Genomic DNA, 15,203 nt, shown 5'->3' on the forward strand with positions numbered 1-15,203 from the left:
TGCCCCTTCAGTGAGAGTGGCTTGGGCAGAGTGGGAGGAAGTAAAAGGTCAGGCAGCCTCCACAAGTGCAGACAGCACTCATCCCACCCTTGGGCACAGATGAGACAGGAGGGCTGTTTGTGCTTGTGGAGTCTGCCTGGCCTCTCCTGTTATAAGAGCTGGAGTGTGAGGAATGGAGCCTTCTACAGGTGAACAGGTTTCCCCTTCACGGACAGATGGGGAAAGGGACTTGGAATCTGGATGCCTAACTATCTCACTGTGGCCCTCTAGCTGTCAAGTCTGGCGTGATCAGTGACACTAGGGACAGATAGGGCTAAGGTAGGTGCCCTGTTTCCCATCACGGATTTCCTCTGAGGCATGGTTGGCTGGAGAATTGGAAAGCGGGGGCGGGGGGGAGGGAGGAGAGCAGGAAAAAACTGGCACCGAGATGTGCTGACAATGGAGTACAAGGCCAGGAGCCCCCAGCCTCTTCTCTGACAATCTGGTGTGAAGGGAGTGTAGTGTGGGAGAATAAGAGGTCTGGAGAGTCTGTGTAGCTGTCATCAACATCTTTTGTTTTACAGGCCACAGCCCCGAAAAGCTCTTTTTAAAAACCCACCTCTCTGTTTCAGGCAGGAAGACAGGCTGTGGTGTGGTGGGTGGTTCTCACCACCTTACAGGAAGTGGCTTTTTCATGCCTGCCTTCCCTGTTCTGAGGGCAGGACCTAATCCAACTCAGAATATCCTCCTAACCATGAGGGGAGAAAATATTTTATCACATCATGTGGAAAAGAGTGGGTACAAAGGAGTGAGCTAAACTACAAGTCACAATATAGATCAAGGATGTTGAACCTCAAGCCCAAATCCAAAAGTTCGAAGTGCTGCTGTGTGAATACATGAAGGAAGGCCGGAGCGAGGGTGTGTGTGTGTCAGATCCATCTCTATTCCCTTTCTTTCTAATCCCTATCTTTGACTATATCATCTATATCAGGAGTGTGCAAGGCAAAAGGGGTGCTGTCAAAATACCCTAAATGCCAGCGTATTTTAAGAGGGGCATTTCAACCTTTTAGAATGGAAGAAAAATGTTAAAAGCTGGGAAAATACCAAATAGCTGGTGGTCAGAGAAAGGGGCATGTCCATCTGGAGAATATGGAAGGCCAGACTGGACCCCCAGATGGGCTGGATTTGGCCCACAGGCCTGAGGTTCAACAGCCCTGACCTATATTGTGACTTCAGTTGTAGCCTATAGTTTGGTTCACTTCCTTGAGCCATCTCTTCTGCATCTGTTTTGATCTCTCTGCCATCAATTAATGATTTTTCAGTGTTTGATAATACTGAACCATATTCCAGGGTTATTGTAAACCACTCTACCTCAGATCTAGCCCCCATGCACCGCTCCACTCAGGGCAATATGGGAGTAAGAATAAAACAGACTAGGACACTTCTTGAATCATTGAACATGCTATAAAGATAAAAAGAACAAGGATAATATAGGGATAATAATGAAAGCAGCCTAGAGTACAGGGTTCATAAGACTGAGATAACACATGTGCAAAATGCTTTCATCATCTTAAAGCACAGTATAACTGCTATTATAGGTCTGCAATGAAGTTAAATTCTCCAGCCCACACTCCCCCAATAGCTCAACTGATTAAGTGACATTTGTTCTTCAAAGACAAAGAAACTTTAAGGATCAAAAAGTCTTCAGTTTGAGAATTTAAAGAAAGCAAATTTATTCTTGCACCAAAAAGCATGGAAATAATAACTTAAGATATTCACTTTAAAAATGAAAATCTTTAGCATTCACAGGCAAAGAAGAACAAAGCACATCTACAAGTAGAATGTTCTCATAATAGTTATCTTGCTGGCTTATGGTCAATCTTACAGAAGATGGTGCGCAAATTAAGCTTTGCAAGAGGCTGGTTGTCACCATAAGGGATTTATTTACAAGGACCACTAAAGCCCAGCTTTAGTGTTCCCTCACCCTGCAGAAGAAGAGGGTTGGGGCTAAAACACCAAGGGAAAGCATGGAGGCTAAGTTGTAAGTGTGCACTAAATTTAAGACTGTATAACATATTTACTACATATATGGTGCAGAAGTTAAGTGGGGTGCCTTAACTTAATTTCCAAGCTTTTAAAGCCAAAGTTTAATTTTTAAGAGCCTTAAAGTGTTCTCTTAAATGAAAGGTTTATTAATCATAGGTTTTACTGTCCAGGCAGAATGTTGATCTCACCTTGATAGAGCACTGCCATATGCTTATTTAAAGACCACAATCCATACAGTGAACAGATACACGTCAGTACTGGCTGAAGGCTAGCTGGTGTGTTCGAACTGTGAACGTATTCATGATATTTTTGCAAAACAGTGTGTTCAATAAAAGCTATGGCTAAAGAACGACAGTAGTACACCTTGAAAAAGAAAAGAAAAGCAGAATTCAAGGTAGACGCTGAACAAGACCTTAAAAATACCAAATTATGTCACATTTATTTATTTAAAATAATACCAAGATGGGTGTACAAGAGTATGATAAAACTAGTCATACAATATACAATAAAAACAATAAAACATCATTAAAAAATGGGACAGCAAATAAAATGGAGAAATCATAACCAACCAATTAACATGCCTCAATGAGTCAATTAAAGTGTCCTGTGGCACCTTAAAGCTAATGGCAATCAAAAAGATTTTGAGCTGATGCCAAAAAGATTGCAGTACTGGTGCCAGTCTCATCTCCAGGCGGAGGGTACACCACATCTGGGCCGCCAAGCTGGAGAAGGCTCTCCCCCTTGTTGTCACATAATATACTTGGGGTACTCTGAGAAGAGCCTCTCCTGATGATCTGAAGACACAGGCAGGCTGATATAGGTAGAGGGGCTCCTTCAGGTACCTAAAGGTAGACACCAACACTTTGAATTGGGCTCAGGAGTGAACAGGCAGCCAGCGCAGCTCTTAGAATCGGAGTAATATGACTCCACCTGGCCATACCAGTCACAATTCTGGCTGCTGCATTCTGCACTGGCTGAAGCTTCCAAGTTGCCTTCAAGGGCAGCCTCACACACAACACATTATAGTAATCCAATTGGGAGGTTACCAGGCAAGGATTAAACTCACAAGCAGTTATCAGTTAAAGAACATTTAGAAAGAAGTCTAAAGGCCCAGTTTCACGATCTTCTCCACATGTGGCAGTTGCAGTTTGAAGGCAATCTATTTTGACTTCAGGCAATACAGATCACCCCCAGGAGCAGTTGTGTCAATAAATGCTGATGGCACACAGAGTCAACACAACATCGTTCTGCCAGGCATCCTAGCCGACAACTCTCACATGACTTCAGGATCTCCTAACAGATATACAAGGTGGACCCTTATATTTCTGCTCTCCCCAGTAATCTGCGTTAGGGCTGAGAGGGTCGTGTCTTGCAACTCTAATCTGAGAGATTGCCTTGGGAGGAGAGTGGCTCTGCTGGCTGGAACTCCCACTGGCCATCTACCGCTCCTCCCCAACACTCCCCACTCCTGGTCCCTTTACAGGGATCAGGGTTGAGCACTGAGGCCATTACCCCTGGATGCTGCTGTTCTCTGAATTTACTTCCTCCTGGGAGGGCTGGGGCAGGTCAATGCTGAGAGGTCCTGGCTGCATCACCTCATCTTAGTCTGTTATAGCAAAATCAGGGAAGTGTCCTGTGGCACCTTAAAGCTAATGGCACCACAGGACTCTGCTGTATTTAGTGTATTGTAGATACTTTTACCCCCTTCATGGATCACTGCCTTGTTGTGGCGAAGGGGCTTGCGTAACTCAGTGAAGCCATAAGCTATGCCGTGCAGGGCCACCCAAGACGGACAGGTCATGGCAGAGAGTTCTGACAAAATGTGGTCCACTGGAGAAGGAAATGGCAACCCACTCCAGTATTCTTGCCAAGAAAACCCCATGGAACGTATCACAAGGCTAAAAGAGATGACGCCGGAAGATGAGCCCCTCAGGTCGGAAGGTGTCCGATATGCTACTGGGGAAGAGCAGAGGGTATTTCCAAGTAGCGCCAGAAAGAGTGAAGTGGCTGGGCCAAAGCCGAAAGGACACTCAGCTGTGGATGTGTCTGGTGGTGAAAAGAAAATCCGATGCTGTAAAGAACAATATTGTTTAGGAACCTGGAATGTCAGACTCCCTGGAAAAGACCCTGATGCTGGGAAAGACTGAAGGCAAAAGGAGAAGGGGACGGCAGAGGATGAGATGGCTAGATAGCATCACGGATGCAATGAATATGAACTTGAGCACGCTCCGGGAGAGAGCGCAGGACAGGAAGGCCTGGCGTGCTATGGTCCATGGGGTCACGAAGAGTCGGACACGACTGAACGACTGAACAACAACAACAAAGATACTTTTACAAATATTAAATGATGATGAACTCATCACAACCAACAGTGATAATATTGGTCCCTCCAACTCTCTGACCCCACTACAAAACCTGGCTCTATCTCCCCAGAGCACTGCCACTATTATCTCTCTCCCCACTACACCGCCCTTCTCTTTGCCACGCTCTGCCTGTTGCAGCCCTTGCTCGCTCTCCCAGTACTTTCAGTGTTTCCCCCCTATACATCTGTACTGATCTATGAAACTTCATGCTGCTATGTTCCACTGCCTGAACTGACAGAAGATGGGGAGGAGGGAGAAGTAGCATCAATGGCAGGACGGAAAAAAAAGGAGAACAAATGTGTTTTGGAGAGCAATTTTCTCCTTCGTCAGGAGCAATCATCTTCTACAGTTAACCATCCTTTGTTATTTGATGAGTGTTACCAAAACACTCCATGCTCATAAAGCAACTTGAGCTTTTACGTTAAATAAAACACTTCTTCCTCCAGCAGCAGAGACACATTCTCCTTTTCCCCCGCTTCCTGCTATGTTCTATTGGCCACCTCTCAACTTTCACATCAGACCTTAACACTTGGGCCACCTTCTTTCTCTCCAACAACATTCCCCCTCCGCCAGTGGTTCCCTGCTGGGTTCAACACACACTGATCATCTCTCTGACTTGGCTGCCTCTTGCCTTCTCTCACTAACCTTTTCTTTTGAACCTACTTCCCCACTCACTGCCATGGTCATTATATTCATCTTATATTTTCAAATATTATATTCTCAAATCCTCAGAATTCTCGCCACAGCCTGGTCATCATCTTATGTTTTTCAGCACTACACACTGCCATCTTTCCCCTGCCCTGTCTCTTGCCATTTCCATGATCTGCAGTCTATGCATAGTATGTTTTTCAGAAGCCTTCCAAATGGACTTCAACATCTACCAGCCTTAGCCAGTGTTGCCAATGATTAGGAATGCTGGGAGTTGTAGTCCAAAACATCTGGAGGGCATCAGATTGGGGAAGGCTGAACTAGACACACAACTGAATGCAGAACGTGAAGAATCAGGAACATATTCTCCAAGGTCTTGGCCAAGCAACAGGGGAAAAAGATAAGGACTCTGATCATTATATGAGAACTGTCCATTAAGTGGGAATCTCACTAGTTATGCTATAATGCTCATATTTGTTTTAAAGTGAATATGTACTTAGGAGGCTGTTAACACTATACGCTTGAGGGGTTTGTTCTTTTTAACTTAATGACTTGGTTCGCACAATCAAAATAAGCCACCGTGGCTTATTTAAATTGTAGCACATGCCAGGCGTGATTTCCATAGACACCAACCAGGTGTGGCTTGTTGTGTGTTGTCTGAATTCGGGCGGCATGGCTTGTTGGAGGGGGAAACAACCTTCCAATAACTCCTGGGCTTTTGTAGAGATATTGGAGGGTTGTTTCTGCCTCCAACAAGCCATGCTGCCCAGGAGGTGATTATGGAAATCGCACCCAACACATGCACAATTAAAATAAGCCACCGTGGCTTATTTTGATTGTGCAAACTGGCCCAATAACTGTACAACATCTGATGTTTAAGGCATAACAACAGAAAGGTGGCATAGCTTGGGACCCCAGCTTTGTTTTACTTTCCACTGTTCTGTGAAAGTGTGTGTGCGTGTGTGTGAGAGAGGGAGAGAGAGAGAGAGAAAGTGTGTGGGGTGGGGAGGCAAAAGGTAGCTGCCAGCAATGTGCATGAAAATACTTAGAAACTTCAAAGCATGGAATTATAGAATTTGTTTACCTGGCTGTTGTTCCTTGCCTCGAATTCAGTACAACCACATTTTTCCAGGTTTCTCAGCTTTTGGGCACTCTCTCTGAGCAAGTAGCAAACTAGCCACTTGTATGCTCTTAAAGATACTGGAAAAAGAAATCTGAAATGTTTAATATTTTCATTCAAAGCAATAAAATAACAATAAAGTAGAAAGCAAACAATACTGATAATTTGCGACAGAATCTTAGTTCTTGTCTGCATTGTGCGCATTTTACAGAAATAAGATTTGAAATCTTCACCAAATGAAATACGTTATTTATTGGATAAGGTAGCTCTCTGCTCCACCCCAAAGATTTGTTACTCAGATGAAGGCAGAAGGGACAGTTCAGCATCATGTTAAGTAGCATTCCATAGGTGCAGGACAGATTTTCTTTGACATACAAGTTCCATTTAAGGCTGGTGAATGGAACAGCTGTGACTGTCGATTTTGTGAACTAATCCATGAGCATCTCAAAGTCACATTTGTTCTAGATGGAAGATGGTACTCCCTGTCCCCCATGCTCAGTATCTTCAGTCTTCATGCTATATACACAAGTACTTAATTCCACTTGCTGGTGAAGGGCAAACAATTAATTCATGCTTTTTACAAGGCATTTGTGGCCTCAAAGCAGCATGCTCCATATATTCATTTCATTTGTACAGGTTTTCTGACTTGTGGACCAGGGCTTTTCCATTCTCATAGTATCTGCTGTCAGGAACCAGCTACATTACCAACTCCTGTGTAGAACCTCGAATCAATAGTCAAGGTTCAACAGGCAATACATGGTTTCCACTGATGCGGAGTCCAAAATCCTCTTGCTTTTTGCCCCCTTCCCCATTTGTTCTCTGTGAAAGGTGGAAGTATTCAGCAATCTTCAGTGGTAGTGGGGAATACACAATTCAAATACTTTTCATGGGGTCGGGTGGCACTATGAACTGGGCTTGGAAACACACCAGTGACTGGATAATATCCACTAGACTTCTGCTTCCTCCATGGATTCATCTAGTTCCCTTTAAAAACTACCTGAGCACCTCATCTTGTGGCAGCAAATTGCAATTAGTTACTGCTATATGGAAAAGACGGGCTTTCTATCTGCTATCCAGCCCATCAAATTCACAGGAAAGGTAACCGGGGGGGGGGGGGGGGAGCAGGTTGGAAAGGTAGCTGGGAGAGGGGGCAGGAAAAGCAGCTGTATTGAAAACTTTTAAAACTTTAGGGATGCAGTCTTAAGCATGCTTACTACAGCAAGCCTCACTTGAGATCTATATCCTAGAAACCCTACTTAGGAATTGTGCTGTAAAAACATTTGTCCAAAGATATTTCCTCTGTTCTATGACCACAGGCAAGAGCTAAGACAAAAAGGCTTCCAGCCCCAAGCCCTGTACAGTAACAACCCAGGTGGCTGATGAGTAACTAAAAAGGAGACGACCCGTGATCAGGCTCCTCCCCTCTAAGACAGTCACTGTCAACTGCAAGCCCTGACAGAAGACACAGCAAAGGGGTTTGAAGGAAAAGGACAAGAAGTGCGATATGAAGAGAGTTACCTGAAGAATCCATGCAGTCTTGAACATTTGACACTGTGAATTTCTGACAAAGAATATGGTCATAGTCTTCTAGAAAATCTATTGATCCCAGTGGTGATAAAATAGGACCTTTGTCTGAAATGCCAATGATAGCAAATCTAAATACCAAGTCAAAGTATGTTAATATCTATGCACTAATGGCTTTGAAAATCAATGAAGGGTAAACATCTGCTCATCTGTGCATTAACTGTGGATAATCTTCTGATTAAGCGGTTCTTTCCCATTTCTTCAGCCTCGTGGCAGCAGCAAATTTGGCAGTGGCAGAGGAACACTGTTGGGGTCACAAAGGTGGCCAGGAGGTGCATGCAGCCCATGGGTTGCCTACGCCTGCAGCCCTCCGCCTAACTTCATCATGTTCTAATTACTGCTTAAGTGAAGTTAATTGGGCAGGAACTATCATATTACTGATCTTGTAAGCCATTCTGAGAGCTTTTCTGGCTGAAGAGCAGGGAAAAAATGTTTAAAAAAAGAAAGAAAAAAGAGCAAGAGTGAGATCCCAGCTAGAACTGGCTGAGAACATGTTAACACCCCGATCCACATTTCTTATAGGAAATGACTGAAATAGGTCAGTTTCTGATTGGTATGTTTTCCTCATCTGTAAAAAATACATTGTAGATGGTGTCAAAATCCCCATCTGCTGCAAATTCAGCACTGAAGCAAGATCACTGTGACCCAAAACAGTACCAGGAATTGTTGAGAACATGGTGCCTGAGTGCCAACATTTTAGCCGAAATAGTAACAAAGAGAGATGCATTCTGATCTAATTTGCCTATAATCTTTAGCACGGTTAGGCTGGCAAGTGCAGTTCAGTACAATGTAATGTTACAGTGTTATGATGGTAAGCCCAACACTGAATCACAGCGCAGATTACAGCCTCGCACAGATCATATTATGAAAGCTGCGCCTGCTGGCTATGGTAACTTCTCTCCCCCAATGGACCTTGCCCACCTTTCCTCAGTCAGTGCAACATCAGGTTTTACTCCACTCTGACCTTGGTGTTTGGCATTCATCCAGCTCAGTAAGTAGTTGCTAGTTTGCTGTAGCAGAACATTATTGTCTCCTTCGTACGTGCAGTTTGGGTCATTGTCGTTACGGATATCACCCAGACGATTCACTTTAAAAAACACACACAGAAATATCACAAAAGGGGTTTGTATGAATTGTGTTAATAATATTTACAAAACCTCTTATAGGAAACTATGAGAAGGAACCCTTTGTCAAGGTGGAATATATGATATTCAAAAGCCTGATTTGGGCATTCTCCTTGTGTGTAAGCTCTACACGACAGGGGGAAGAGTGGGCTGGCCGCACCCCCTCCCTAGCCATTCTTGTCACCCTCTACATGTGGAGAGTGACTGTCTGCAGAGGAGAGCCTGCTCTTGCTGGGGAGCCTCTCCCTGGGATTTTGGAATCCAGATTTTTCACATGTGATGAGCATGGAAAGGGAGATGAGGCGGATCTAGCCTGCTCATCTCCGCTCCCACTCCCCACATGTAAAGGTTTCATGTGGAGAATGCCTGTCTGATCTCAATTTGGTAGTTGCATGTCATACATATAGAAATTGCAACGAAGTGCAGGTGTGCTGGGAATATCTGGCCCCAGGTTTTTCTGTTTCGATGCAAAACTGGCAGTGAACTTACCTCACCTTTCAGTTTTTAAAATGTCCTAGGGGCTTACTAATTAAGAATAAAAGAGTTAATTCAATAAATACAATAGCAGCACTGAAATAGCAGGGGAGGTAAAACAATAAAATCAGCAGATAGCATCCTCAGAATCAAACATTTAAGAAGTTACTTGCATGGTGCCTAAAGGTAATTAAATTTGGCACTAGTTGACTCTCCCTGGGGAGAAGATTCCATGAACATGGTGCTGCAACTGAGAAGGCCCTTTCTTGGTCACCTCCTAACTAAGTTCTGCTGCTGTGGGTGCGTGGGGAAGGGCCTCAGATGATGAACTTAGCAATTTGAGCAGGTTTCTCAGCTGAACTTGGGAAACAAACAAGCAAGTTAAAGGTACCTGGATGATCTGCAAAACAGCAATTGCAGCACAGACAGAATTAGATGAAGAGTTTGTATGTCCATTTAACTGTACTGATGACCAAGCAGTTAACTTACTGGCCAGATAGCCATGTCCCCCACATGCTTCTCGACATTCTTGAGTTCCTTGTTGTGCAAGCCAGGAGGACAGCGGTTTGCCTGAAGTAGATAAGGCATGTATCTCACGTCCAAGTTCAGCCTTGCAGAAAAGGAATGAACAATGGTAAAGAACACAGAAGCTAACATGCAGCATCATTCATTACAAAGCCCCCTGCTACATCAAGTGTGTCTCCTTTGAAAGTCAGTGATGGGCCCCTGTTCCACCAGTAATCCCTAATTGTGGGAAGAGGAGGGGCTCAGTGAAAGGAGTGGGACATAATCGTTTAAAAATGTTCTAATAACTGGCAGTTTCCTGCCTTTTACTGAATACAACATGCAGATTCAGAGGGTCTGCATCTGCATGTTTAGGAAGTGCTCTATGTTCTAAAAAGGGATCTTGTGAATCTGATTGTCAAATTACTATATTATTACTTTTCTAGGTGTTGTAAAAAAATTAAACACAACACAGCTCTGCCTGCACGCTTACAATCTAAGTATCCTTAAGAACAAAGGCAGAACACATTAGGAAAGGAAAAAAAAGGAAAATAAAACGGGAGGAGAGTTTATTGGTATAAGCCATGGCAAACACATGTGTTTCAAGGAAGTGCTTCAGTGTAAAATCAGAGAAAGAGCTGGGTATCAGGTGGAAGGGCATTCCAGTGACAGGGAGCTGCATGGGAAAAGGGACATAGGCAAGGAATAGAGTGGATAACCTTAGGCTGAACAAGGAGACTGGTATCTGTACAGCAACTGGGTGTGAGTAGGAGCATATAGAGAAAGAAGAGATTGACACAGCGGAGCAAGACCATGGAGACATCTGAAAGCAATTTCAAGAAACTTAAAAGTAAAGATGAGAAACAAGAGGAAGCCCATGAAGACAAAAGTACAATGGAGTAATAAACAGTGATCAGAAAACATCAGAAAAGCAGCAGCATTAGGGACAGACAGAAGACACTTAACTGAAGAAGCAGGAAGACCAACAAGAAGAATGTTATAATAATCAATGCAGGAAATAATGAAAGAATGAACTAAAAGGTTAGTAGTGTCTGTAGAAAGGTGTGAGTTCTAGGAATCGGCTGGGGAAGCATGAGCACCCCTGTGTTCGCCTTGAAAGGGTCTCAGTCCTTTCAGAAAGATGCAGAATGATTCTCAGTAAGTGAAGAAAAATAGAACTGCCTAGTTCAGGGCACAGAGAGAGAGAAGAATTGGCTCTGGCATCAACACTTCAGGAGCCTTGGGATCCGCCACCAATCCTGATGGGCCTCGTGTCGATACAGGGGAATCCAACAATGGCGAAGGAGCTGGAGTCAAAGTTTGACTGTTTTTTTGGATGGTCTTTGGTTCAGAAATCCTTTTTTCAGATTCCTTTCTCCTTTTCTTTTTCTGAACTTCGGCTGAAATTTTAGGCACTCTTGCGTTCTTAGAGAGCTTTTTTTTGCCGTGGAAACAGACAAAAAGCAGCCAGGAGTAGGCAGTTCAGTACTTGGAAGGGTAGTAGGAACCACTGTAGGGGGTGAGAGCACAGTTTGGCCCAAGGGAGGATGCCAAGGCATGAGAACATCAAACTCAGAAGATGTGCCGCATCCATTAAGTTGGTTGTTCTTTACCACTGAATTGCCCTCGAATGGCCCTGAAGCTTGACTATTCTCTCTGGAGAGAGGAATATGAAGCCCTTGATGGTGTTGATGAGTGCTCCTAGATGAGTGGGGATCTAGGTAGGTGTTAGGTGGCTCTTCTTTCTGTTTGTGATGAAGCCATGCCATTCTAGGCATTCGACAATGGCCTGCAGATCTTGAGGCTTTGTGACTGGAAACGGACCAATGAGAAGGTCGTCCAAATATGGGTAAATATGCACACCTTCTAGCCAGAGGTGAGCTACCAGTGACACCATGATCTTGGTGAAAATGCACCTGCAAAAGGTACAGGTGACAAGATTTCCCCTTGAGGGAAGATCAACATTTCAGTGCTTGAGCCAAATGGAATGTCCGGCTATACTGGTGGAGCTATGGAGCAGGCTGTAAATTGGAGCACATCTTGTGTGGCGTCAGCCAGGAAGGCAAAAGATTTAGAGTTTGATCAGTCCTCTGTATAATGTGGTCTCATCTAATACCTTGTCATTTATTATGTCTTCTACCAACAAGATAGAAACTCTGAAAAAATAAGATGATACTGCTGAGGCCCTTAAAGCCAAGGCCAAAGCTTCATGTGCCTTTTTAAAAGCTTATCAGATCTCCTTTCCCCATGGTCTTTTAGTGGAATGTCACCATCTTTTTGTCATTACAGCACCTGAGAGAAAGGCCGCCACATGGGTGTCTGCTAAGGGGATGTTTAGTTCTTCCATCACATCATGTGGAAGAGTGTAAAATCTCTGTGCTGCACTGGTCCCCTTCTTTCCCTGGAGAGGAGATTTTCACTCCTCCTTCATTGGTTTATTAAAGGAATTAGGAAAGGATACCTCTCTGGTGGTTGGCTTGGATTCCAGAAACATTGCCTCCCCTCTAGATAACGATTGCTGTTTCCCAGGTTATGCTGGGTCACTAGCTAGGGAGGCAATTGCTTTCAACAATAAAGGTAAAAAGTCCTCTTTGTTAAATAATCGATCAGATGAGGAATCCTCTGTAACCCCTATTTCTGACCATCCCCCTGCATCACCTTGTGAGATGGACTCCTGAAGTGAAATTATGGGGAAATCACTGTCAGAGTGGGGCTCAGCCAAGGTGGTCTTGGATCTCTTAGTACGACCTGTGTCTGTGGGGCATGGGTCTAGAAAGTCATTCCCAGAGCCTGCTGGTGACTGATGTCTATGTGTAGGGGTAGGTCATTTTGATTTTGACGTTGTATTTTATTTTTGTTTTCTAAGTGTGGAGGAGGAGAGGAGGAAGACTTGGAAGTGCACAAGCTTCTGGCGCGCTTTGCAGCATGGCTTAGTCTCAAGGTTTGTCTAATAAATGGTCAGTTCGATTGTCTAGTACTGCCACAGTGATTTGGGATAAGACTGATTTATCTAACTGTGTGTGCGTGTGTGTGGGCGGGGGTATCTCCTTGTTTCCCATCTGAGTAATGGAGGAGGTGAAGGAAGGGCTTCTCTTTGCAGTTTGGAATTGAAACCGCAACTTAAAATGGCCACTCACTTTATTTGCTAGAAATCCCCTGTGGGGGAGGGGGGAAAACCCCTGACTTGATCTCACCCTTGATGTTGTCAGAGTGTGTAGCCCTTGCTGCTCCATTGCTTCCTCCTGTTCTGAGCCTGACTGGAGGTGAAGTAAGGGCTCTCCATCATCTCAGGAGAGGGTGGCGTGGTCCTTGGACATGGGTGCCTGGACTCCTTTGACATTGGTCACTTCTTCTGAGGCCAGGATTACACCTTCCCTGGCATCTACAAGATTCAGCAGGTGGCCAGAGCTGGCAGGCTAGTGATCTTTGATCTGATCCTCCTGGGTGCGGTCCACGAAATCACAGGGAGGCGAGGACTGTCTGCCACTGGCTTCCTAACAACCCTCACATGAGTCATTGTTTTCTTTTTCTTTTCAGGCTTTGAAATGGTTTTCTTCCCCAGCAAGGGCGGCGGGGGAGAGGGGGGGACATAGAAGATGGTAGGCGAGTGGCAGAGAAAACAAGAAGCAAAACAGAAACTTTTTTCCCAGGAAAGGAGGGTGAAAAAAATAAAAGCTGGCTGTGAGAAAGAAGTCAAAGCGGTAAAGTGCTTTAGAAAACAGTGATAAGTATAGGCTTGAGTTAGGAGGAGATGAGAATTAGCTCTGTCCTGGGCGAAAAGCAGGGACGAACTGCCTAGGAGGACCTTCGGATGGACAGAGTGTTTAAAACTCAGTCATGCGGGTCTCTGCTTTTCCTGGGCGATAGGGGGAGTTTCCTCACTGTGGGATGCTTTCCTCACAACAACCTGGAGAACAGGCCATTCTATTCATTATAAGGCAGGTAATGGTACTGTGCATTTCCCCCAGAACTGGGAATATAGCCACTGCTTCCCTCTCATGAAATCAGGGGCAGTTGCCATGTTTGGGGCTGTGAAGAATTTTAGTGAAGAATCCACAAAAGGGAGCAAAATAAATCCACCTTTCAGACAGGGGTACTCTTGGATCCTACCAGTCCAAACAGAGGACACACTCATGCCTCATACAAGCGCTTATGCAGAGAACTGACGGACCTCTCACCTGCTGTGAACTCTTGTCCTTCATAAGGAGACCTATGTTGAATTCTATGAAATTAATGAACAACGTTCTGGAGAAATGGTCTAGGACATAAGTGGCTGCTAAATAAGGAAGCAAGCGCCATTGCTGGAAGGAAAATGAAATCTGCATCAGGGAAAACTGGGAGACAGACACAGCACTAAAAACACTTAACAAACAAATCAAGGAAATATTTTATCCCCTCCACAAGTTATGCAAAAGCAGCAATTTTTGGAACCCTCTTTCAATGATAGCTTAAATCCTCTCCAATCCTGTTTCATTCGGACTCCACCCTTCCAAAACATGTACATTACTTTGGATTCTTATGAGCCAGTTTATTTTAACAGTAAATGAATGTATTTTAGAAAGATGGGCATGTCATATCAGAAAAGTGAACTGGATAATAATTTTATGTTCATCTTTATTTCAAGCTTCTTTTACATTGCTAAAAGAATAAAAAGGTGCAATTCTAGGCATGTTTAGGCAGAAAAAAGTTCTACAACTCCCAGCATTCCCCAGCCAGCCATGCACACTGGGGAATGCTGGGAGTTGTAGGACCTTTTCTGTATAAACATGCCTTGGACTGTGTCCCTAGGCACTCAAATTACATCTAAAAAACAGCCCTCCTCGTTAAACATGGAGCTGTGCTGAGCTAAACACTTTTTCTCCCCTGATAACCATGAGTAGCTGCTACATACTGTCTTCCAGTTCCAAGCAAATAGTTATCTTTACTCATGAAGAAGCCAATGCTCTTAGATATTAAGAAATATACCTAACTTTTGGTTTAAAAAACCAACAATGAGTATTGCCCAGTTTTGTGGCATTTGAAAGTAAAGTTCCTGTGAATATTAAAGACAGACCCATGGACTTACATCAGTCTTTCAAGTTAGATTCTGTGTTGAGCCAGACCCTTGCCACGTATGAAATTCACTACTTAACAGAGGTCCAGGTTTTTACCTGCATTTGGTATTCGAGAACTGGTATTTCCTCATCTTCTGTTGGTCCAAATTGGCGTCGGGTAGCTGAGAAGCGAATTGCTATGGTTATGGCAAGCTTTAAATTGACCACAGACATGGCTATGATCATAACTCTTCCATTGGACAAAGCACCAAGGGAAGCTCCTAAACGCTGCTTGCGATCCTGGAGAAATAAGGCCGTACAAATAGAA

The 15,203-nt window shown here is 44.1% G+C and overlaps 1 protein-coding gene across 13 annotated transcripts in view; it reads right to left on the reverse strand.

The window, feature by feature from the left end:
* The window catches only part of ACOX3 (acyl-CoA oxidase 3, pristanoyl), a 97,209-nt gene that overhangs the window by 48,358 nt on the left and 33,648 nt on the right, over window positions 1-15,203 (reverse strand). For 6 of the 13 annotated variants that reach the window (XM_084859867.1, XM_084859868.1, XM_084859863.1 and 3 more), the window contains exons 9-15: window positions 14,993-15,175; window positions 14,021-14,143; window positions 9,828-9,948; window positions 8,705-8,827; window positions 7,675-7,788; window positions 6,121-6,236; window positions 2,214-2,388 (exon numbers count right to left, since the gene is read on the reverse strand). In XM_084859867.1, the coding sequence (XP_084715993.1) occupies window positions 2,214-2,388; window positions 6,121-6,236; window positions 7,675-7,788; window positions 8,705-8,827; window positions 9,828-9,948; window positions 14,021-14,143; window positions 14,993-15,175 (955 nt within the window). Of the gene's footprint in view, window positions 1-2,213; window positions 2,389-2,452; window positions 4,072-6,120; window positions 6,237-7,674; window positions 7,789-8,704; window positions 8,828-9,827; window positions 9,949-14,020; window positions 14,144-14,992; window positions 15,176-15,203 lie in introns of those variants that run through there. The other 7 variants (XM_084859872.1, XM_084859871.1, XM_084859870.1 and 4 more) reach the window with 3 other exon arrangements.

This window comes from Heloderma suspectum, chromosome 5 (assembly GCF_057233095.1).
Source record: "Heloderma suspectum isolate Gila_16-S chromosome 5, 16-S_ref, whole genome shotgun sequence".
NCBI classification, from domain to species: Eukaryota; Metazoa; Chordata; class Lepidosauria; order Squamata; family Helodermatidae; genus Heloderma; species Heloderma suspectum.